Raw genomic sequence first — 23,362 nt, 5'->3', positions numbered from 1 at the left:
CCGTTCACATTCAAACCCTTAAGTGCTTTCTGCTGCACCCGTTGGCTGTGTATGTGAAAGGAGCTGTTTTCTGTCTTTGCTAATGGCCACGTCAGGGGTAAGAAAGGCTGGGGCCCCACACAGGTAAACACAGGTACACACAGGTACGGCCGCAGTGACCACACCCCGATACCCAACACTGCAGGTGTTTCGGAAACAGCGTACGTGAAATGTGATGAAAGTGTCCGACTGAATCTTCTGCTTCATCGTGGCCTCAGTGCTCTAACTTGTACTCACGTTCTCTTGTGCTCTCTTCCCTCCTACTGTGTTCCCCACTGCAGAGTGCGGTAAAACAGCGTAACACCGCATCTGTGCTGAGCTGCGGCCGTTCGAACAGGGCCCCGGGAGCCGTCCCGCTTCGCTCCGCTTTTGGCTCTCGTGGTTTCAGAAGCACGGTAACGTTTCCGCAGCATCCAGGCAACGTTGCGAGAACACCGCGGTGACCCGAGCGCGGCTCTTGTTCGCCGAGACGTCCCTGCGTACAGTAGGAGCTAAAAAGGGCTCGGCGGGCGGCTATTTCGGGATGCGCTCCACATAAACAATTTAAACACTGCTTTCCTTTCACAAATCTTTTATTAAACTTTTGGCAGCAAGCGCAGCGCGGTAAACAGAGGCGTCGCTGTGAGAATCGAGCCGCGCACTGGCTGTGCGGAGCCATGCGTCCTCGGGGTGGCGCCGTGGAGGTTGACACGCGTTCCCGTCTTCAGTGGACAAGAGGGTGGACATGAAGGGTGATGGAGTTGGAGACGAAGAGGAAGTTGGCTCTCCTGTCGAGCACAGGGGTCCTCACATAGCTATAGACCTGACCATCCAGCACACTTCTCCACGGTGCGGTGTAAAACGGTGGCCGCGGTGCGTTTACTCTTCTTCTTGTCGTGTGAAGGACCCTCTACTTCCTGCCTCTTTTCAAGGCCGGTCAAGGAGGAGGAAATGTGTGTTTAATGAGTCCCACCGGCTGTCCACCCTCCTCTCCGTTGCAGTCTCATAAATGACCTGCACCTTGACTGCAGTGATCATACCGCGGTGATTGTACTGCACCGAGCGTACCACAGTTAATGTACTACCCTGAGCATTCCACTTTGGATGAACTACAGTGTACCGTACTCTAACCTCCCCAGGTGTGACCACAGTGTGAGAGTAGTCGGTTCTGCTGTACACGGTCAAGAGCAGACACACTAGGCTGGCGCCGTACTGAAGGATTCTGGGAGTTTGCATTCATGTCCTTTATCATAGCTGTTGTTTCTGTTTGTTTTTCTGTTATTTTGTGTGTAAAAGTGCTCCTTGTGGCTCCGCCAAAAGAGCGCCCTTGTGCGGTGCTGCGGCCTGTGAACGGCGCCCGGCCACCGGCGGTCACTCCGTCGAAGAGACATGCGACGGTGGGTCACGCTTTCGCGTTTGCGCTGTTGTAACCCTATGAAGAGCGCCATTGTTGCCCGCACCCACACAAAGGAGCAGTCAGGGAGGATAGTTGGGGCCCGACGTGGTGCACGGGTGCGAGACGGCGGGCCGCAGACAATGGCCTCATGCAGCCGACAATTGGTGCACCGTAACGTCATTGTGTGCATGTGCACACATGCATAGCGGTGCCCTTCGTTTGTGAACTGCTCTTTCTTGGTTGTTTTCAGTATTTCCCGGCTTCACTTAATTCCCACATGTGATTGCTCGCTTAGCACTGCGCCACATGTGTGCGGGAGTGGGAATATACTCATTCCCCATAGATCAATCCTCATTTGCACTTAAAAACAGACCGAACATTAAAAAAAATAACAATATTAATTATTCCATTATTTATTGTGGGGAAAATTCCAGCTCATTTCAGGACATCCCAAGTTCACCATATCACCCTCAATGATCCCTAATATCTCAAAGGAAAAGTTGTGTGAAACATAGCAATTAAATGCAAAAACAATGAAATTATGTATAAAATAAATTTTTGTGAAATTAATAATGATTTCATATAGTCATAAAGTAACCTTTCTGTGGTGGTGTGTGTGGACTGGCCTGAGGAAGGTGGCTTTGTGTCCCATTTGAATTAAAGAATAATTAGAATATTAAAGCACAGCTATGCAAACACAAACATCTGAATACACAAGTGAGACCATAGGGTACCAGAACACACCTTAGAGTGTGGGTACACCATTCCCACAATGCAGTGCATCTCCATGGTCTTTCTCACACAGCCGCCTGGAGCAGTTCCCAGATGCAGTCTTAGTTTATTGTGCCGGATCGAATGTCACTCCCCAGACTGGATGTCATGCATTGATAAATGAAAGAGCAGACCGATTACTGATAAGTGCTATTAATAATCCTGGACTTCAGATAAGTATAAAAACCGAATATTGGGAGACCAAATAACGGCCAATGGCTGGGCGAACTGTTTGTTCTGTGGAGTGTGGTCTGCGGTGGGGGCCTGCCTGCACATGACTGTAGTGTCTGCTAAGCCGTAACCTGTGACAGTGTGCAGACCGACTCTGTGTTTGTTCTGTGTTATACTGCTCGTGGGGGGGTGGGTCCATTCAACAGGACGCCCTGCCTTCCACTTCCTCGTTTCAACATGCCTGGTGGCCCAGAGTCAAGTGGGAGGTCGCAGCAGACTGGAGATACGCAAACAAACAAACAAACAATCCAGTTAGCAGGCCAGCAGCCGACGGGCCCATTCCAGAAGGATCCTTGGGTGTCTGAGACAGATGGAATGTCTGAGGTGAAGAGGTGAGACACAGTGGAGCTTATGTCCAGTACCTTCCAGCGTGGTCTTCATACTGACAGTTATGAGTCCCACATCTGACCACACACACGTGTATGTATATATAGAGGAAACGCTGCTTGAGCAACAGATGGAAGGAGGAGCCGGACAGGAAGTGCCGGCGCAGTGAGCGAGTGGTACCCATGAACGCTCCATTGTATAGGAGGCCTCGTTCGGCTTTATTGCTCTTACGGTAAACGGTAGAAGTGGGACGCGTCGATCGATGGGGTGCCCTTTGAAGTGCCCGGGCACATTAGAAGGGCCGGATTTTAATTGGCCGGCAGATGAGCGGATCAATACGTGTTGTAATTGCCTGACATGGCTGGGTGTGGAACTATTAGCATTAATATTTAGGCGTGCCGGGGGAAGACCCCACGAAGGTTAAATGCGCCGCTGCAGCGCCTGTCTTTGATCTGCCCGGTAAGCAGATCGATGTGGGGGAAGCGGCCGGAGGGACGCCGGAGACAGACGCTCTGCTGCCTTTCTCAGGAGTCTCAGGGCCTCTGCAGGAACAGTGAAAGGTGCACATGGGCGCCTCACCCTGGTCAACGGCTGCAACGGGAAACAATCACCACTGCTTTTTTAACTTCCGCTGGTGGGAGATGGGACACGGGAGGACACCGATGCACCACCAGGTTCGGAAGTGAGTGGTTGACCTTCAGCCACTGTGGTCCGTTCCCAGTGCTGTGGTTGTGCTATTTAGTGGGGGGAGGGTCGGGCACAGTACTTGCTACAGTGCAGTACACTAGGATACATTGCGGGACCATGGGGTACAGTAGGGTACATGGCAGTACGGTGGAGTTCACTGGGCCACATAGAGGTATAGTGCAGTACAGTGGAGTATTTCAGGGGTGTCATACAGTGCAGTAAGACACACGCAGGGCGCTCTCTGGACATTGAAAGGCTCTTTTTGACGCCACAATACTGTTTGGCTCCTTGGGGCTGAAGCCTCGCTTCGAAAATGGCGTTGACGGGAGGCCCCCCAGGAACCTGTACGAAGAGGTCCCCACGTGTGTTGGACCCCAAGTGCAGAGGCGCGGCCTTGTACACAAGAGAAACAACGGAAGGGTACGAGGGCAAGAGGCTGCGCGACACCTTGCGCACCAGTTCCTGTAGCTCTGCAGATTCTGCTCCGTTTGCGTTTGCGGTTCAATGACCGGCAGTGAATTGTCCCGTGTTGTGTTCGTTGTGTGTGGCTTCTGCGTGACAGGAGCACGCGAGCACCGTTTGCACCAGATCTACGCTTCACTTCTTTGTAAAAGGCGGCACTTGGCTCCCGTCGTCGACGGCGACAGTCGCCATTGTGACCGTGAGCGACCCACAATGGGGCAACCGTCCCGCGACTCGCCGCTTCTTATGGGGTCTGTGCGTGTCCACTGTCCATTGTGTGCGGTGCAAAATAAAGACCGTGCTGTGCTCGTCGCGAGACGCATCCTCATGCGTCTGTGGACCGGGAGGACGGCATGTACCGCGTCGCTATCCCGCCGCTAGCTGGTCCATGCTTTAACATGGACACGGGGGCAGGGAGTTGGAACGGTCGCTTGATTGCATGTGCTTCTCTCACACTTCTTCTGTTGCAGAAACCAGCAACAAATGGTGCTAGAGATGGTAGGAGTGTAGTGGTTAGAGCTGTCACCTAGCAGTCAAAGGCCCTTGGTTTGAATCCCTGCCCCTGCTATAGTTCCCTTGATCAAGGTTGTTCCCGGAACTGAGTCGGCACTCGCTCTTTCTCTTAGTTCAGCTGTTTTTGGACCAACTTGGTGGCGTTCTGATGTTGAGCAGTTATAGTAACGAAAAAGGACACGAATAGCCATCTTGTGTTGGCTGTGAGTGGAAATGGGGTTACCAGGTGAGACCCAGGTGAAGATGAGGTCACCGCTCCGAGGTCCTCTGGGACCAAGATAGAATCTCCTCTTACGTTCCAAAGGCATTTCCTGCTTCAAACTACAGCGTACATGAAGTGTATGTTCAAATACCTGTGTGTGTGTGTTTTGTCTGCGAGACTTAACTCGTTCGTCCTGATCATCTGCAGTTTTTTCCTTGCCTTGACAACCCGGATTGCTCCAGAGGCAGGACATGTTTCGCCTCACAGCCTGCGGTCCTATGTTGCGTCTCGTCACCTGTCGGGGAGGCGGCGGTTTCTCCCAGGATCGCCCTCGTCTCATAAACTGGCGAGTGAGAATTGTCCAGGCGTTGTGATTAAGGGAACGAAACGGGGGGCGGTGCAGACAGGAGCTGTTCCCATCGGAGCTATATAATGTGGGCCAACGATGGTGGGTGGGGTCGACCGCTTGGAGTAGAACGGCGTGGAGGAGCTGGCTCATTACGGGGGTTCACCGGCGGGCAAATGTGGACTTTCAGGGCTCGTTTTGTATCATCAGCCGATTTTAACCGTTGCTTATGTAATAGCCCCTCCCCCCTCCACGTGCGCCTGCAGACCCCTCTCCATCCGTCCTCATTCACTTGCTCGCTCGCTCATTGGGCCGGTAAGGACCCAACATCTCCCTAAGAGGAGCACACAAGAGGATGGCGATGAAGAAAAGGAGGACTGCTCTGGACCACCAGTGCTCTTCACTGGGACAGTCTGATTGGTTTCCTTGGGTCTGTGGGTGTTACCCTTCAGTGTGCCTCGCCCCCTAGTTAATTATGGCAGCTGCAGATCAGAGCTTTATTTTATCTTATTTATTCTTTAATTCATTTATCTCACTTACACTGATTTACCCATTTGTACACTTTTTTTTTTTTTTTTAATTTTTTATTTGTCAGTTCAGGGTAAGTGTCTGGATTAAGGGTACTACAGCAGGAGATAGGGTTTGAACCCAGGACTTTTAACAACCACTGCACCACCTGGCACATGATGTTCTGCTTTACTGTCAAGTCTTGCGGCTTAATCTGTCCCCACCGGATTGGCCTCTCTGGGTGCGAACCGGCAAGGCGAGTGGCTGGGGGGGCTGTGACCAGCGGCGCCTCCTGCAGGAATGCAGAAGTGTCATTTAATCACCCCAGTGTGTGTGTCTGCGGTCGCCGTGGTCAATGACATCATTGCTGATCAGCCAACTGACGCTGAGAGCACTGAGAACTGTCTTCCCGCCCAAACTTCACGTCTTTCTGAAAATTATTATAAATAGATTACATAATATAATAGATTGTTATGATAATCTATTACTGCTGGGTGGACCCCTGCGTGTGGCGGTTCGAGCGCAGGACAGATCACCCCGTACTTCCTGCGAAGGGCCGGTGAGTAGGAAGGAGGTGGAAGAGGGGCTGGAGTGCGGCGTGTGGCCGTAGGCCGAACACGCAGAGGTCACTCCAGGTCACCCGGGTGCGAGCGAGAGCGGAGCAAACAAGCGCGCCTGTTTTAGCAGCGTGCTTCGAAATGGACGGGCGTGGGCACTCTTCACTCCTGTGGCACCTATGGCTCAGACGGGACCGGGTCGGACTGGAGCGCGCCGGGTCCTCCTGCACTTCCACCTGTCCACTGGCTGTGTGTCCAGCAGCCGAGTGCCGGGTTACCACGGCAACGCCAAAACTACAGCAAAGAGGAAGCTTCGTCCCCTGTGACATGCAAACTGGTGTGCTGTGCATGTGCCTGTTTACGCTGTGTCATTGGCGCGAAGAGCTGTTAAGCGATCACTGTGGGAAAGGCCCGCGGCGCGTCTCCGTGGCGTCCCATGGGGCCCTTGGCGCTCTGCCCCCGCTGCTAAGCTAACAATAGCAGGTAAGTGACAGGCAGGGCTGTGTTTGCGTCGGCTCGCACCCGGCCGTCAGCTGGAGGAGGGGCAGGTCCCGCAGAGGTGCGTTTACGTGTGCGTGTGTGTATGTCCGTGGCGCCATAAGGCCCGGGTCACCCCCGTTTCCTGGGCTCCATCCCACGTACTCTCATCATCTCGTTGCAAATATGGAGTTAATTTGCACTGTGTCTCGACGGCCTGGGGGGGGGGATCCTGCTACACCCTTCTCTGTCCACTCAGCGGGAGGTCCTGTGGCAGGTGACGAGTGAGGGGAGAGTCCCGCGGAGGGGTACAAGTGTGTCGACGGGTGCCTTAATGAGCAGATAAAGATGCCCTGTAGACGGTGCTCTTGGCCAACGGCCAAACAGGTAATTTTCCCCTCTGCGTATTTTGGGCCGGGTTGAGACAGGTCGGGCGGGGTGAGGGCGGTAGTGTCGGGGGAGGGGACGGGCAGCCGTCCTGTCTGCACTCCTTGGCATGACTCGAATACCATGGGCACCATTTTGTTGCCGGCGACAGACAGCGGGAGGATCTGATTGGCCGGCGGCCAGAGCGCTCACAAAGCTCTCTTTGACAGCGGGCTCCGCCGGTTCAGCAGGCGCCCAATACGCTCCTGGACGTCCGTCACCGTGCCGGGTGGGGAGCCCCCACACCCCCCGTTCCTTCTACTGCCGAGGCTTTCAGAAATGGGCGAAAGTCATTTTTCACGCACGTTGGGACTGCGGGGCTCCGCTTGACCTACAGCGTGTGTGTGGTATTCCGGGTCGTTCCGTTGCCGGTCGTGGTCGACGCTGTGTGTGCGCGGAGGGGGCGGGGCGATGTGTGCAGCAGCACGCGTGTCTGTGAGCTCCCTGGGACGCTGCGGAGGCACCACGGAACACCGCGGTATCTGAGCCTTCGCACCCCTGCGGGGAGGGGGGTTCCACGGTGTCCGGTGACCCTGCTGGGTAAAAATAACGACAAGCTCCTGTTCATAAACCCAGGGGGCTTCCAGGGCTTCGTGGATGGGGGGGATGGGGGTGTCTCACTCCCCCATTTGACTCTGCTGTTTGCTCTTGCGTGGGGGTTTTAAGCGCCTCCCGTCCACCTGTGGTTTCCCACCTTGTGGCACATTTCCCATGATTCATTGGGACTCGCTGGTCACTGAAAGGCAATTCTGCCAGTCCTCCCATTGACCCGGTGTGTCCCGTCTTCAGAGCTAAAGGTTACAGGTTCAAATCCCACCTCCTGCTGTAGTCCCCTTGAGCAAGGTACTTATCCTAAAACAGTGCTGCTATAACATCTACCCAGCTGTGTAAAGCAGCTTCACACCAGAAGTGACTTTGGAGAGAAGCGTCAGATAAAGGAATAGATGTAAATGCACATGTAGACGTGTGACATGTGTCTGGGAACAGGAACAGATGAGACACCTTGACAGTCACCGTGTCTTCAGAAGCACTCATGGTAAAGTGTGTGTGTGTGTGTGTATGTGTGTGTGTGTGTAATGTGAGCACGTGGTCCTACCAGAATGCGGCCCCTTTTCCCACATCGTGGGGGCTCAGCTCACGCTGCACTGTTGATTTATTTAGACAGAAGAAGCACCTTTTACCTCCTCTGTAAATCCGTCTCTGGCCAGGGGCCCGGGGGCTTCGACCGGCGGCGCCGGGGTCGATGGGCTGTCGAAGGTGGCGAGGAAAGCGTCCGCGCCGTGGAGACGCTAGTTACCGGCCGCGGGGGAGCCGCCTGTTCGCTTACCTTTTTCGCGAACCCAGGATTTCCTGTTCACCACTCAGGTGGAACCAGCCGCTCTGTGGACTCTCCGGAAAGTGCCGGAAAGCCTCATCTTCTACCTGCATCCTAACGATAGATGTTTACCCATGCAGAACTTAAAGCCTTGTTTTCCCTCATCGAAATACACACACACACACACGCTGTGGACTCGTGTACAGCACAGAGTTTGCAGCACTTGGGTAACCTGTCGCTTCGTACCTGTGGCTGTACAGCCAGCAGAGGTCACACTGGGGTCATACTGCGGTACAGGGACACAGACAGGTGCGGGAGGAGGATGTGGTCTGTGTTAATTAATTTCTGTAGCTGTCAGGGTCATTAGCGAACCCCCTCCCTCCCAGCACTTGACTGCCATAGATTTTCTGGTGTTTTCTGCAGCCGACCCTTGGGGGCCGGGGGTCTTTATTAGTCGGCCGCAGCGCAGAGTGTATCGACTGCGGCCCCCTGGGGCAGCTGGGTATGGAGCCGGAGCAACAATTCAATAATGCCGTTACCGCAGCCGCAGTCCTCTGTGCGTCTGTGCAGCCGTATCCATGTGCGCGGTGTCTCACTGACGGATCCCCGGCGCGTCCCGCTCACTGCTCCGCCGCACGGGGAAGGCAGTTCTGCAAATTTAATGCAGCCGCATCGATAATTTAGGGAGACTAAAACCTCAGTTGTAGTGTCAAATGCGGCGATGTGGTCTGACACTGCGCAGAGCTGAAATTTTAACACACTTTAACAGGGAGACATGGGTGGAGAGAGAGAGAGAGAGAGCGAGAGAGCGAATGAGCAGGGAGACGTGGCGAGGCTTGTGGACAGCAGTTCTGGGTCAACATGATCCACTCAGCGCTCCACGCCCCCACAGAGCGACTGTCTCCTAATGGACATGTGGGAAGAGTCCCACTCACACTTAGGACCACATGTGGCTCGCATAGGAGAAACACCTTAAGGGATGGATGTTTTACTTCAAAATAGGAGGCACGGTGATGTTGAGGCCCATGCAGGACAAGCAGCCCCACCCACCCAGGCCATGGCATCTTCTGCACATCTCCGCTGCCGTGTGGCCGTGTTCTCGCTTGCACGCATATCTGCAAAACCATCATCTGTCGCAATGAGCCCCAAAGCAAAGGCAAAGGAAAGCCTCACCTATCAGTTTAAAACCCAAAGTGATAAAACAGATAGGATCGGAATGACTATGTGTGATTCCTCTTTACTGCTCGTTCATCTCAATTCATGCTTTAAAAAGGGCTCAGCAGACATGGGTTGAGAGTGATCACAGCGATACAGTGATCTTCATACCGCATAGCGCCTTTAAGCGTTTCATGGGAATTCTCCAAGTGCTTTTAGCGAAAAATCTATATGATATGTGGGCTACAAGCTATTTACAATAAATTTCAGCCATTTATATAAAGCTATTATAAGAGCGACAGAATCCATTCTTTATTTATTTATAACCGCTGGTCCAGTCTAGCGTCACAGAGGACCAGAGACGATTCCTGAAGCTGAAGGCACGAGGCAGAGTACATCCTGGACGCAAGGACACAGGTCCATCTCAGGGCAGCCGTGGACACACTCTCCTTCGCTCACACACTGATGCACGCTGTGGGCAGTTGAGAGAAAATAAGATAAATAAATGATGAGGCGGGTAACACAGATGTGTTGCGTGCCATTGATGTGGAACATGTGGGCCTTAAGCCTGGATTTATAGGTGTCATTCTGGACTTGGTTTGGATCACATTTTTTGCGCGTACAGAGGAAACGCTGTGGGAATTTTCCGTGTTTGGGGGAAAAAACAAACCTTTTGTCACTCAGATTTTTCCCCGTTGTACCATCAACTGAACACTAGCACTTAGGAATGGTATTCGTCTATGTTTTCACACCTGAAATAAGAGCTCATATGGTTGGGGAGGATGGGGGCGCGGTGGCACAGAGGGTTTGGCCTGTGCCTGCTATCTGGTGGGTCTGGGGTTTGAGCCCTCCTTGGGGTGCCTTGCAATGGACTGGTGTCCCATCCTGGGTGTGTCCCCTCCCAATCCAGCTCTGCGCCCTGTGTTGTAAGGTTAGGCTCCAATTCACCGTAATCCCACTTGGGACAAGCAGTTTCAGACTCGGGTGGGAATAAACTTTTGTGGGAGACACACCCTTTTGTGACATTGGTGATCCAGATTTGGAAGTGCTGTGTCAAGAAACATCCTCTGAGCGTATTGTTATTAAAAATGATCAACTCTGTCTGTTAAAGTCATGCATCAAAGTGACCTTTATGATTTTAACCTTTTATGACCTTTCATGATTTTTATGAATACTTTTTGTGAATAAGATTTGGGAGCATAAAACTACCCAGATTCCAGCTGTTATTGTTCACATCATGTTTTCTCAGGGATATTTCATATCTCTAAGTTATATCAATTTTTGGCAAACCTGGATGCTCAGTAAATTCCAAGTGTTTTTGTTCAAATATAATAAATCGGTAAACACGGAGGCTCTTTCAGTGAGATTTTATAAGAAACCGTAGACATCAGCATAAATTTCTTACTTCCCTGTGGGAGAACGGTTGTCTTGAGCCGCATCTTACTGGAAAGACGAGCTGCTAATCGGTTGCTTCTGTTTGTTAACTGCTGTTTGTTTATTGCCAGTTGCTGTTTTTCTCTCTGACGGCTTTGTGTTTTTTGTTTGCTGCTGCTTGTTTGTTTTGCTGTTGGTTGTTTCGTGTTGCTCGTTAGTGGCTTTTGTCACCTCTTGCTGTTGTTCGCAGCTCCTCGGTGTTCGCTGGGGGCGCTGCATCCTTGTTTGTCTGCACTTTTGTTTGTTCACTTGTTCAGTTTTGATTGTTATTGCTTTTTGTTTTGATTTGATTATTGCTCTTTGCTGTAGCTAGTTTTGTTGGTGGTCATTGAGAGGTTGTGAGAAAGGGGTTCCTGAAGTGTGAACTTGCTTAGCAGGGGTGTGTGTGTGTGTGTGTGTGTGTGTGTGTGTGTGTGTGTGTGTGTGTGTGCGCGCGCGCACTCATATTGCTGAGTGTTCCGTGTGACTTTTTTTTGGAAGTTTTGCTGTTGGTTCCAAAGTCTTTTAGTCATTACTTTAATCTGCTCTCCCTCTGTGCCTCAACCCCCCCCCCCCTTCCAGTGGACATGTGGTTTCACTCCACAGAGGTGTAAAAAGGTGAACGGTGAAGTGGGGGGGGCGGCCGCCAGCGAGAGCAGGTGACGCGAGGACCGTGTCGGAAAGGCAGGACCGCCCCTCCCCCCAGACGCTGACATGTACGGGAGAATTATGGGCCCTAATGAGATTTCAATCCTGAGCAAACAATAAAAATTTATGTGCATCACATTGTTGGAGGCCCACGGTTTCATGGCTTGTGTTACGTCCTTTCAGCAGCCTGTGTAATATAACACACAGCTGGTGGAGCTCAGGAACGCAGGCGCTTTGTGTGCAAAATCGTAGCGGCGTGGCGGCAGCGGCGGTCATGTCCAGAGAAGGCCGATTATTAAAGATATAAACAGCGCTTTGCTCCCAGTGGCTCTTCGGCACTGCTGAGTCCCTGTCCACTGCCAACACCCCTCTGAGTTCACCTCTCCCCAAGGAGTGTGATTGCTCGCTCGCTGACTTCCCACCTGCTCGGGATGCGGGTCATCCATATAAGTCAGGAGTGAAAGTCATGTCGGAGTGTTTCCAGCGTTTCTGAATGATCCCTTCATATCATTATCTTTTGTAGCTGCAGCTCAGAACACTGATTTTGCACCTCTGTACCGTAATTTCTATTGGGGGTAGCTGGTACCGTAGTAATTAGCGCTACTGCCTTTGGATCCAAAGGCTACTGGTTCGATCTCCAGCTGTAGTACCCTTGGGCAAGGTACTTACCCTAAATTGCTCCAGTAAAATTACCCAGCTGTATAAATGGGTAAATAATTGTAGGTAGACTAACATTGTAAGTCAATTTGGAGAAAAGCAACAGCTAAATGAATACATGTAAATGTAATTTCCACTGGAACAAATGGCGTGTGTGTGTGTGTGTGTCTCTGAAACCAGAGCGGGGCTCGGGTTCGGCCAGAGGGGGTTCCCACTGTGGAACCGGCTTCCCACAGCCCTCCAGGAGGGGTTGAACCCTCGCGTTCGCCCCAGCAGACGAATCCCCTGTCCTGCGCTTCCTGAAACGAACGGATCCGAAGCCGTAAAAATGAGTGCAGAAAAATTCATGCGGTGAAATATCAGCGAAGATAGCAGCAGGATTCAAGTTGAGAAGTTTGTTTGAATGTTCTTTATCTGTTTTTTTTTTTTTTTTTCCCCCCCCCTTCTCAACTCGGAGCAGAGACTGCTGGGCCACGTTGCACCAATAGAAAGGCAGTTTGGGTCTTTGTTCACCGTTTGTCTGCAGTTTGAAGAGTTGTTTGCAGGGGGTCACCACACAGACACCGTTACCGTTCACTTTTTCCAGGGGAAGCAAACGAATGCAGCGCAATGTCAGGCCTCACCGATGCCTGCCTGCCTGACCCCCCTCGAGACAACACGAGAGTGGTGTGTGTGTGTGTGTCTGTGTGTGAGAAATGTATAGATGGTATAAAACAGAGTGTGAAGGAGCCACCCATACATCACAGACTGGGGGGGGGGGCTGCCGAACTCCTCCGCTGCCGCAGGCAAAAGTTCCTGAAAATCCCACAAAGTGCTGCAAACAAGGTGTGTGTGTTTCATTCCTCGCCCCCCCCTCACCCCCCCAACACCTTTTCCAGCAAAGGCCCCGGTCCCAGCCGAGGCCGCTAGCCGGATTGTTAGCTGCCAAATAAAAAATGTATGAAGTTGTAGCGCAGCCCGGTCCCGCTTGTCTCACAGCGCTCAGCAGCTTCGCAAAGCGGCCCCTTTCTGACACGAGGAGCCCCGCCGCGCGGCGCCTCGCACCCTGCTCCCCGCCTCTTAAAAGTAAGAATGTGGAGAAGCCTTTTTGTTTGTTTCTGCGTTCCTCCTCTCTTCTGCCAGCGATGCGAGGTTGTGGCTGCCGCTTCCGACGGCGGCTGTCCTCTTGGGCTCCGAGAGACGCTCTGCTCTCCGTTACGGACGATCCGTCCCGTCCCGTCCCGTCACTCGGCACCACGACCCAAGAGGCCGGCTCAAATTTTACTCAGAAAGCGGTGTAATGGAAGCAGCGCTGAGTGACAGCATGACAGGTGTGGCTGTGGAGGGCGGAGCAGGGGGTGGGGCCTGCTTCCGTACCTGGCCAAGGTCATGTCCCGAGTCCTCTTCTTATTGGGTAAATACTTGAGCAAAGTAAGAGTGCTGTTACTCCCTTGTACACACACCACTTTTGGCTCTGAACCCGGGCTGCTCAGCAGGAGGTGTGCATATTAACGCAGGCTGAGGTGTGAGGAAGGGGGTGGCGCTGGTGCCATGAGATCACAGTCCTTCAGGTGGTTTGCACACACACGCGTGTACGAACCCGGTCTCCGGCCCTCGGACTGTATAATTTATTGGCAAACACCAGCTGGGCTGCGAAACGCCTCCCTCTCCCTCTCTTTTGTTTCGGGGTTTGTTGTGTGTGTGTGTTTTTAACCAGAGGTAAGGTACGGAGCAGGGGAGTCTCCCAGACCCGTGCATTTAAAACAATTCATGCCTGCAGCCTTCGCAGGATAGCAGAATCTCACCATGTCTTTTTTTGTTTAAACAAAGATGAGGAGCGGTGGAACGTGCGCCGGCGCCTCCTGGCTCTCAGTAATTGATCGCTGTGAAGGTGCTCATCGCGCTCATCGAACTCATCGCACTCATCATCCCTCTCATGGCTCCTCTTTGCGACTCGTGAAGAGCCGCGGCGCCCGTCGCCGACGGGGGCCTCCCGCTGTCCACACGGCCCCGTGGAGCATTAACCGCTGCTAGCTGTGTGACCGGAGACAGAAGGGAGATGTTAGGAGGTGGACGGATGGATGGGCGGACGGATGGACGGAATGCCCATGGACGATCCGCACGTTGTCCATCAGTCAAACCGTTTGTGGATGCATTGATCGACTGACCCCCCCCCCGCCCGCTGCTCCACCCGGCGCTGTTTATTCCCAGGATTTTCAGAAACTTGAACCGGTCAGACAGCAATTGATTTTTATTTGTTTTATTGGCTCAGTCGACGAGGGTGGAACTTTTTTTGTTTATTTTTTTTAATCAACTTGTGTCCGTGTGTGTCTGTGTGTGTGTGTGTGTGTGTGTGTGTGTGTGAGCGAGTGTGTGCGCGCGCACACGCATGTGTCTCTACCTTCAGCCCGGGAGAAGAAGGGCTCCGGTTTATTTTGCACAACAAGCCCTCTCATAGTGGAGGTATATCCCAGTCCTCATTAAAGCTGGTAATAAGGGGTGCAGAAAAACTGTGGAAAAAAAAGGATTTTAAATTTTAATAACACTGGTACGATTTTGTAAATCTTTCCTGACAGAAAAGTCCTCATTATTTTTATCTGTCTCTGAGGAATTTTTTTCCACCACCTCCCCTGTTAAACGCACTTTCTCAAACTGCTTTTTTTTTTCCCCCCTTCCTTTGGCCCGTCTTTTATCGCTCCTCCACGGGGTTCGCTGCGCTGTGTCTGCGCACGTCGCTCCGCCGTCTCCTCTCTGTCCCTCACACGGGTGCGCAGGGGGTCGCCGGACGTGCTTCAACCTCGACCATCTTAATGCGGGGTCCAGAAAACCGGGCTCTTTTCATCGCTCTTATGTTACTCAACATGTGTGACCCTTTGGGGTCAGAGGGATACCGTGGTACCACCATCATTGCCCTGCATACTGTCCTACTGTGGCGTCTTCTCAAGCTCCGCCTTCAGAAATGCCCCGGTCCCGCCTTTAACTAATTTTAGACACACCCTAATCAACAGTTAATCGTTTAGCCACTCCCAGTCCTGCCTGTAACCACACCCTGAACCGTGTCTTTAAAAATGCATTAGCCCCGCCCTTAGCCCCGCCCCATAGTCCCGCCCCATGCTCTTGGCTCTGGCTGCTCCATGGGCCCCCAACTCTGCGGTGCTGTAACACACCCAGTCTCATCAGTTTTATTGGCTGCGTGTTTGACGGCGAGGGTCAGATGGGACGCGCTGAGAGCCCTGTCTATGACCAGTGGGACGGCGGTTCACGTGTGGTTGACGTGTGGTTGCGATCGTGGCTTGCGCGCACGCCAGGTCACAGTGGACTCGGGTTACACCTCTTATCTGACTGCCGTTCCTTTGGTTCTTTTTTTTTTTTAAATTTTATTTCCAAAACAGCAGAAAGCACCCTCAGCAGTGCCCCCACCGCCCCCCACGGTACACGCGGGACCCCGCGAGGCCACGCTGGAGACTGAGGGAAGAGGAGGAATAAATAAAACAGGAGCCATAGAGAGGAGCGCGTCATTAATAATGGCTGAAGGATTATTCCTATTCCTCTCAATAAACATGACGGAGCGGCAAGGACCCGACCGTGCGGCGCTCCCGGTCCGACCATAGAGCCACCGAGCCCAGCTGCGGGTGGGGGGGCGGGCCAGGGCAGGGCTCACACCGACGGGGTGTCGTTCGGCCACCTGCGGGAGTGCGTATCGCTCCGGTTGATCTCGTTTGGGTTGGCGCTGGGGGGGTCCAGGCTGCGGAGGACAGGAGGGAGCGCAGCTCACAGGTCACGACATGGAGCCAGAAGCTTCCTCCTGATTCTGCTCCTCACGTCTTCGCCCCGCTGCTACGGACTCGTCCGTCGACCGCGTCGTAAATGAGGTGATGCTGTAGCACGAGCCTTTCGGTCCCTTTGGTCAGGACTGCAGTGTCCTTTAAACACACATGTATACACGTTCTCACACAGACACACGTACTGGTACTCGTATTCGCAGGCACACATGTATTGGTATCCTTATTTGTGTCAGCGTGTCGGGGTCATCGGTGCGAGACCCGGTGTAGCAGGGCTGGCAGTGCGGGGCCTCGGGTTCGGGGCTCGCTGCGCGAGTGATGAATGCGGGGAGGTCTGGCCATTCGTCTCCTGCTTAGGGAAGTGGACACTGGACACATCTTCAGCAGTCATGTCAAATGTGAGAACTTAGTCATTGTGGATGTGGGGGTGGGCTCACTGGAGGGTGGCACCACGATGCCACTGTTTGCGTCCCTCATCCTTTCAAGTCCTTCCCGTAATACCACTCGAATCTTCTTTATTGAGCTGTGTGTGTGTGTGCGTGTGTGTGTGTGTGTGTGTGTGTGTGTGTGCGTGTGCGCGCGCTGAAAGTGGAAGCATTTGAATACACAGACCCGCTGCAGCAGCTCCACTCGCATGCTGCGTGGCGACAGTTCGGCTGGTGCGATTCTGTCGCACGGAGGTTGGGGGCGCCGTGTCGACAAGTCCAGGTGGAGCCGCTGCATTTGATCACATGTTCAGCAGCGAGTTTCGCAGCTCTGCCTTAAGTGTTTGTTTGGGGGAAAGGCGTGCGCTCGTCAATATTTCATAAGCCGCCTTCTTAAGCTCTATTAATGAGGATTTTGGAATGGAAAAAAGGACCTGCCAACTACCGCTTTGCCGCAGCGGTGCGTGTGTGAGGAAGGCCGTGTGACCGTTGCGGGACGCTTGCGTGTTGAGTCACTGGACGTGTCCTCTCTGTGTCCCTGCAGGATCATCCAGAACCGCATCCTGGTCTTCGTCCTGGGAGCCATCATCCTGCTCACCATCGTCTTGGCCATTTACTTCAACATCAGAGGGAACTGACCGCACCCCCCGCCCGCCCCGCCCCGCCCCCGACCCCTTCCTCAGCCTCCCCTGTGATTGATGGTGACAGAAGCACAGGCGGGACTAATTAGGACAAAGTGGTCACATTAATCATGTCTGGAGCTGCGAAGGGTCCTCAGCCCGCCTTTGTCACTCCTCCTCCTGTGTCTCTCTGTTGTTATTTGTGTGTTTGCATGGAAGCCCCCACGCCCTGCAGGTGGGAGGGATCATCGCGGTACCTTGGAGCCCTTGAGACGGGACAGGGAGGAACGTGGGCGTTCGTGTCCTCGTCCAGCCCTGCCGCTCTCCCAGCACACGGGACGAGGGGCTGTGTTCCTCATGATTGTTTGTTTAGTTCATTTTCACTCTTTGCTTTAGGCTAAACTACACCCCCTCCCTTGTGGAACTTTATTAGTTTGAGTTAAAGAAGCCCTCCCTTTCCTCGGCCAGGGCGCCGATAAACCCTACAGATGTTAAGTGTCTATCAGGCCTTCCTGCTGCAGTCTTGTGTGGCAAAGGTCTGTAAGAACATTCCGGAAAGGTCCGTTTCCAGGTCTCCTCAGTAAACAGCCAATCAGCATGGCCCCTCGAGGCTCCCTTTTCCCCATCTGGGCCAACCGTGCTAGCCTGTATCGGCCTGCCTTGGCCTGCGTTGGGGGCCAGTGATCTCCGTTGGTCTTTGTTGGCATCTCTTGACTCATGTTGGCCTTCGTAGCCTGTGCTGTGCAGGAGCCCTGCCGAATCAGCGCCTTTAGCAGAGGTGCCTCTCGAAAGCAGCGCTGAGCCATGATCCTCACACGTGACCCGTCCCTCCGCACACGACACGTGCTTCACATTCCCTGGAGACGCCAGCTCCCGTGATCATTGTAAAAGTTGCATGACGGCGCGTGATACCTGTATAGAACTGTATTTATTTATAAGGAGATTTCTATTATTTTGATCATATGCTGTCGCTCACTAACACATGTAAAGTGGTGTAATTATACATAATAACCCCTGATAGACTGATTTTGAAACTGGGGACCAATAGCGATGTAACACCCTAAATCGGAGCGGAGATCAGGTCGAGTCTGTTGTGGCAACACGCTGGCTGTTAGCGTGGCGCACGTCCCACCTTCTGGCACCAGGGGAGAAACGGCCACAGTAACGAGTCCCGTCCGCCGTCTCCGGGTCGGCCGTCGGCGAGCGGGAGGAGCGCCGGGGAGACCCTTTCATATCGCCATCATGAAATAAAATAAAATAAATAAAAGGGCGGCTTGCCCAAAGTGGCGAGTGTGAGCGGGCTGCCCGTGCGGGTCGACGCGGTGCGGCGCGGTGTGGGGGTGTGGCGGGGCCCGGCGGAGCGCTGCCACCGAGGCCATTTGGTATTCTGTTTCAGGGCGAGCGGACGGCCTTATTTTGGAAGGCGGCTTGGTGGGGGGCTTTCTCTGGCGCGCTCTGAGCTCCCGCCTTCAAAGGCTCAAATTAATGGCCAACAAAATTGTGCAGCTCTGGGTGTCCCGCGTGGGGCCGACCCGTCGAGACGCATCATTACGGCGAGGAATCACGGAGAGCGCCGGGAGAAGGAGGGCGAGGGGGGAGCCGGGCCGCGGCGCGCCACTTTGACAAACCTCATCAGATAATGACCTCGGTGATTGGTTTCTCCAAACAGCATGCAGATTGATCAGCCCTCTGAGCGTGCGTGCGTGCGTGCGTATACACACACATATATGTGTGTGTGTGTCTGTCTCTCTGCCTGCGTGCACGCACACGTGTGTGGCAGCACGTCTCTGTTCCTGTGTGTTCGTATCCACTGTGTCGGGGTGTGTGCGCATCTCCCTCTTTCTTTCTCCCTCTCTGTTTCTATTTGTGTGTGTGTGTGTGTGTGTGTGTGTGTGTGTGTGTGTGTGTGTGTGTGCGTGCGCGCGCACGCCGTACTTCCTTCTCCCAACCTGTCAGATGGTTTCGTTCCTGCAGCCCAAGGAAGGCATGGCGGCTGCTCGCTATTTGAAGTTGTAATGGTGTCAGAAAGTCACGGCTGACTGACAGACGTCAGTCCCAGAGGGCCTCATTAAATCATAAAAACTTGACAGGGGAATAATTGAGCATCGCCGACAACTTGGTGTCCGTTTAGATGTTTTTATTTTCTTTCATTATTAGTCCTGGCTATTATGTTCATTAAGATATCGCATTAAACAAGCGGCGGGGGGGAGGGGGGCTAATGATTTGTTTATATCCCTTTTTATTATTTAAAGCTCCGCCATGTCATGAGGTAGCTTGGCAGACTCGCGCTATCATCTGCGAGGATCCGCTGCTCCCACCCCCCGCCCCCGCCCCCGCCCCCCGCCCGCGCTCTCGGCTCCTGGTGCCTCTGGAATATGGAATAGATTATTCATTACCCTCCTTCTTGGCACTGATTTGGTTTCATGTAGCGTCTTCCACGAAGGAAGATGAAAACTTGTCAAAAATAGGTTATATCTTATTCCGAGGGGGCACAGTAGCAGCAGGTACAGGCGCACTTTAATATTTCATTAAGCTTGATGTTAACCCCCATCAGTGACTCGGGCTCCGCGCTCCGCACCCCTAATGGCTCTTAATTGGCAGCCGGTCAGAGAGGGGCGTGGCCACACCTGGACCGAGCCGCCAGGTGAGCGCCGGCGCCCTCCTCTCGGGCGTGCGGCTGCTCCTCATTACCGTGGAGACGCGATGTTTACAGAGGCCTGGCCACGCCCACCCTCGCAGACACAGACACACACACACACACACACACACACTCCCCCCTCCCCTGGGTTTTACTGCGTTCTAAGCGAGTCACATGCCGCGTGGCTTCCGGGCACCGCGACAAACCACTTCCGGGATCCGCGAGACAAATTCCGAGTCAAACAGGCGACTTCTAGAAAGTTCCCAAGAACCGTGGCCCAGTTTTCGAGCCGCCTCCCTCCCTCGTTCCTTGAGCTCCCCTCACCGCTTTCCCCGGCCGTCGTGGTCCTTCGCACCGCCCGTCGGCTACAAGCCGTCTCTGCCGTTCGTCACGTTTGTGCTCGGCGCTCGAGTTCCCCTCGTAGCCACGGAGGAAACGGCCGTCGTCTCTGCACTCCCACGGTCGGTAGTTTCTGCCGGCCGCGACCGGGACGGTTTGCAGTGTGTTGCCTTTTTGACTCTGACGTCCTGCTGCAGAAGCTCACGCGGTTCTGCAGTTGCGACCTCCTGGAGCTGTGAACTGTTGTGCTGTACGAACTGCTCCCTGCTTAACACTCATTAAAGCAGCACTGTGTTTCAAGGAGAACCTCGTTCGTCTCATTTATTCCCGCGCTCTTCTGTGTTCTTCACTTGCCGTTTTCCTCTTAGCGCTTTCGCCACATCCTGTGCGGGTGTCCGTGGCGGCGACGAGTCCTAGAGGGACTCGCCGGTCTTTCGTTCCCTCGCTGAGCAGCGAGAGCCAACAAGGTGGAGATGAGCTGGTCCATCATGAGCCAGAGCACAGGCCTCGCCCCCTCCCCCGGCCCCTGTTCCTTCCCCCCGTTCGACCGGCTCTGAAACGGTTGACACGCCTCCTGCCCTGAAAGTGACGTATCCCAGACACACCGGTGTGACGCCTCCATCCTGGGTTTGGGCGTCTCCGCGAGATGGACCCCAACAGGTTGCGATCGTCTTCGTCAGACAGGTAGAGCGCCGCCGCTGCGCTGCTCGCCGCTTTTGGACCTCACCTGCCCCGAAGGCGCGTGAAGCGGGATGTGTGGGCAGAGCCAGCGGCGAGCGGGCCGTTTCGCAGGGCAAACGCGAGCGATTTACGGTTGGCGGCGTATCGGGACGCCGCCTCAGGGGCCACGAGCGGAGCCATGTACGGAGCCTCATCGCGCCGCTCGCTCCGCGGAACGACGTCTCACCGACGGCGAGGCTTCAGTGGAAGCGCTCCTGCCACTCACACTCCTCATACGCAGAGATCTGAGCCAACAGTGATAACCCGGGACGTCTTTGTGGAGAATGAGAGCCAGTCAGCTTTGATGGAGCCAATCTGCTCTGACAGGCCACTGAGGAGCCTACTAGCGAATGGGGCGGGGTGGGGGTGGGGGGCGTGCCGGAGAGGGGTGGGCGTTGGGGGGGGGGGGGGGTGGGCGTTGGGGGGGGGGGGGGGGGCACCCAACGGCGTCTCACCCGCGGTCCAACGGGTTAAACCCGGTTACAGAGAGCGAAGAGGATCTCCAGCTCTGCGCTCTCCCACACCATAGTGGAAAGGGCAAATTCCAGGGATGCCCCTCGTTGTCACCTTTCCAGAACGAGGCTCGTTAAATATTAATGAGGGAGGATCCCATCAGCGAGTGGCGCACGCTCTCTCTCTCTCCTCCTCGCTCGCTCGCTCGCTCTCGACTCACGCGGGATGGCGATGGGGGGCACACGGATGACAGGTTCAAAGGTTAGGAGTGTGTGTGATGTGCCAACCCCCTCCCTCCTCCGGCGGCGCGTGATGGGGAGTGGGCGGAAAAAGGAGCGACCGCCACGGAGGGGAGGAGTCAGGGCCCAGCGTTCACCTTTCCTCTGCTCCTTCCTGAGGAAGAGACGCTGTGGGCAGCAGCGGCACAACTTCTCTTTGTTTCAAGGATTTCTGGCGGCCCTGGCAGCGTGCAGCCGCCTGTCGATACGATGCATCCCGCGCTCCTGCTCTGCTGCTCTCCTGCTCTCCTTGCTCCACGCAGCCGTTCCTGGATTACCGATTTTCTCATTTATTTTTAAAGAGAACTTGTGAGATTTTTTCCCTCAGCAATTGTGCCCATCCTCCTCATATCAAAATCCCTCCTTGACCCTTAAAATTGTAATTCCGCTATAGATCACAGGAGCCCAATATTAGCTTCTACAAAAGCAGTTAAATAAAATATGTTGGGACCGCAGGATCCCGGCGGCCGCCCTGAAATTCTAATGAGGAGCGAGAGGCCGCCGCTGCCGCCGAGCGCGAACCGTGGTGCGGCGGAGCGTCGGAGCGGCCGGAACCCCTTTGCGTCCCGCCATCGCCACATGTCGCTCTAACGTTGCGGTGAACGCCGGACAGCTTCCCTCCTCGAGAGCATGAAAGATCGAACCCTTCTCCTCTGTGTGCGGAACTGGTCCGCTTCACGAATCGCTCGACCGGCCTTGGTCTTCAGGGTCATGTGACCGACGTGCCACCAGCTGCAGTACTTGGACCTTTACGTCCTGCCACTTCCACCTGTAAGGTGGCAGAGGCTGACCGGCAGAACCCTCAGCTCACCCTAGCGGTGTTGGGCCAATCCAAAGAGAACGTCCAAATGAGCGTGAGACCACGGAGAACTTTATGCGGTCGACTGTCATCCACCCGCGGGCGACAGGCAGCAGAAGACGGGGGAACGCGACTGAGCTCACCGAGCCTCAAGGCTCGATGACCGCGTGACTTCGAGGGTCCAGCAGTGCGGTACAGTGGGAGCGGGAAGTGGTGACTGACCTGACTGCTTGCGGTGCTCCATCCTCCAGCGGTCAAGAGCGTTTCAGCAGAGAGAAACCACACTATTTATTTCAGACTCTCTTGCTCTGGACTGTAAACGCAGTCAACTGTTAGCAAGAGAATGAAAGGAAACATGGTTAATGTTGACAGTGAATGTAGTTAAGGCACCATACGGTCTCCGGAAGGAATGAAAGGTTTGTCGAGATGCTGCCACTCAGAGGTGCTCCAGGTTTGTGAAGGACACCACTTGCACTTCATCCCCATATTACATTTTGCCGGAAGTTTCAACGAGCCGCAAGTGTCGTAGGTGCTCAAGTGCGGTGTTCTGAGCCGGCGAGGCATTCGTCAGGAGACGCTAATCGAGAGCGAAACGGAGAGCATCGGACCCCTCTTTTCTGGAACCCGGGTTCGTTCCAACCGCAACGTAATGGAGGTCTTTCCGGCCCATCGCCTGCCCTTCATTGGTGGTTGTTTTCCAAACCCCAGAAACAAGCGTCGAGTCTTTAAAAGTCGCCGTGAAGCCTTGAGGTGCAGCTGCAGCCGTTTGAACCCTCGCGGGGAGGGCCGTGACGTACGCCGCTCCAGCGGGGTCGGCCACGGCACGCTGCCGTGGGTTCGAATCCCGCAGCAATGTGCCGTTGTGCCGTTCTCCAAGCGGCATTAACCCTCAATGGATTTATAAATGTATACATTTATCTGCAGTTGTGTCCAATCGAGCGTGCGAGTGTGTGTGTGCGCGCATGCACTTCCCAGGTGTGTGACTCACTTCAGTCGCTTCCAACTGGTGCCATTTCTTCAGCGGCTGCTAAACAAATACTAACGAAGACATTGATATCAATACTGCTCATTATAAATTATACCTGTAATTGAATGATGCAAAACTGCAGGAGAATGAAAGCAGAGCTCAAAGAGCGGGAAGGATGCTTGAACCCGCAGCGTTGCTCCTGGGCTCGTGGGTTCGCAACCCGTCTTCAGGACGAGGGAACACGGGTGAGAATC

At 54.1% G+C, this 23,362-nt stretch overlaps 1 protein-coding gene across 4 annotated transcripts in view; it reads left to right on the top strand.

Moving 5' to 3' along the window:
* vti1a (vesicle transport through interaction with t-SNAREs 1A) overlaps positions 1-19,251 on the top strand; it is a 97,953-nt gene extending 78,702 nt beyond the window's left edge. For 2 of the 4 annotated variants that reach the window (XM_029250739.1, XM_029250738.1), the window contains one exon: positions 16,839-19,251. In XM_029250739.1, coding sequence (XP_029106572.1) covers positions 16,839-16,932 — 94 coding nt within the window. In that variant the 3' untranslated portion in view covers positions 16,933-19,251. The remainder of the gene's footprint in view (positions 1-16,838) is intronic. The other 2 variants (XM_018762637.2, XM_018762636.2) reach the window with 1 other exon arrangement.
* Positions 19,252-23,362: the final 4,111 nt, after the last annotated feature.

Source organism: Scleropages formosus, chromosome 3 (genome assembly GCF_900964775.1).
Source record: "Scleropages formosus chromosome 3, fSclFor1.1, whole genome shotgun sequence".
NCBI lineage: Eukaryota > Metazoa > Chordata > Actinopteri > Osteoglossiformes > Osteoglossidae > Scleropages > Scleropages formosus.
This window is presented reverse-complemented; position numbering and strand designations above follow the sequence as displayed.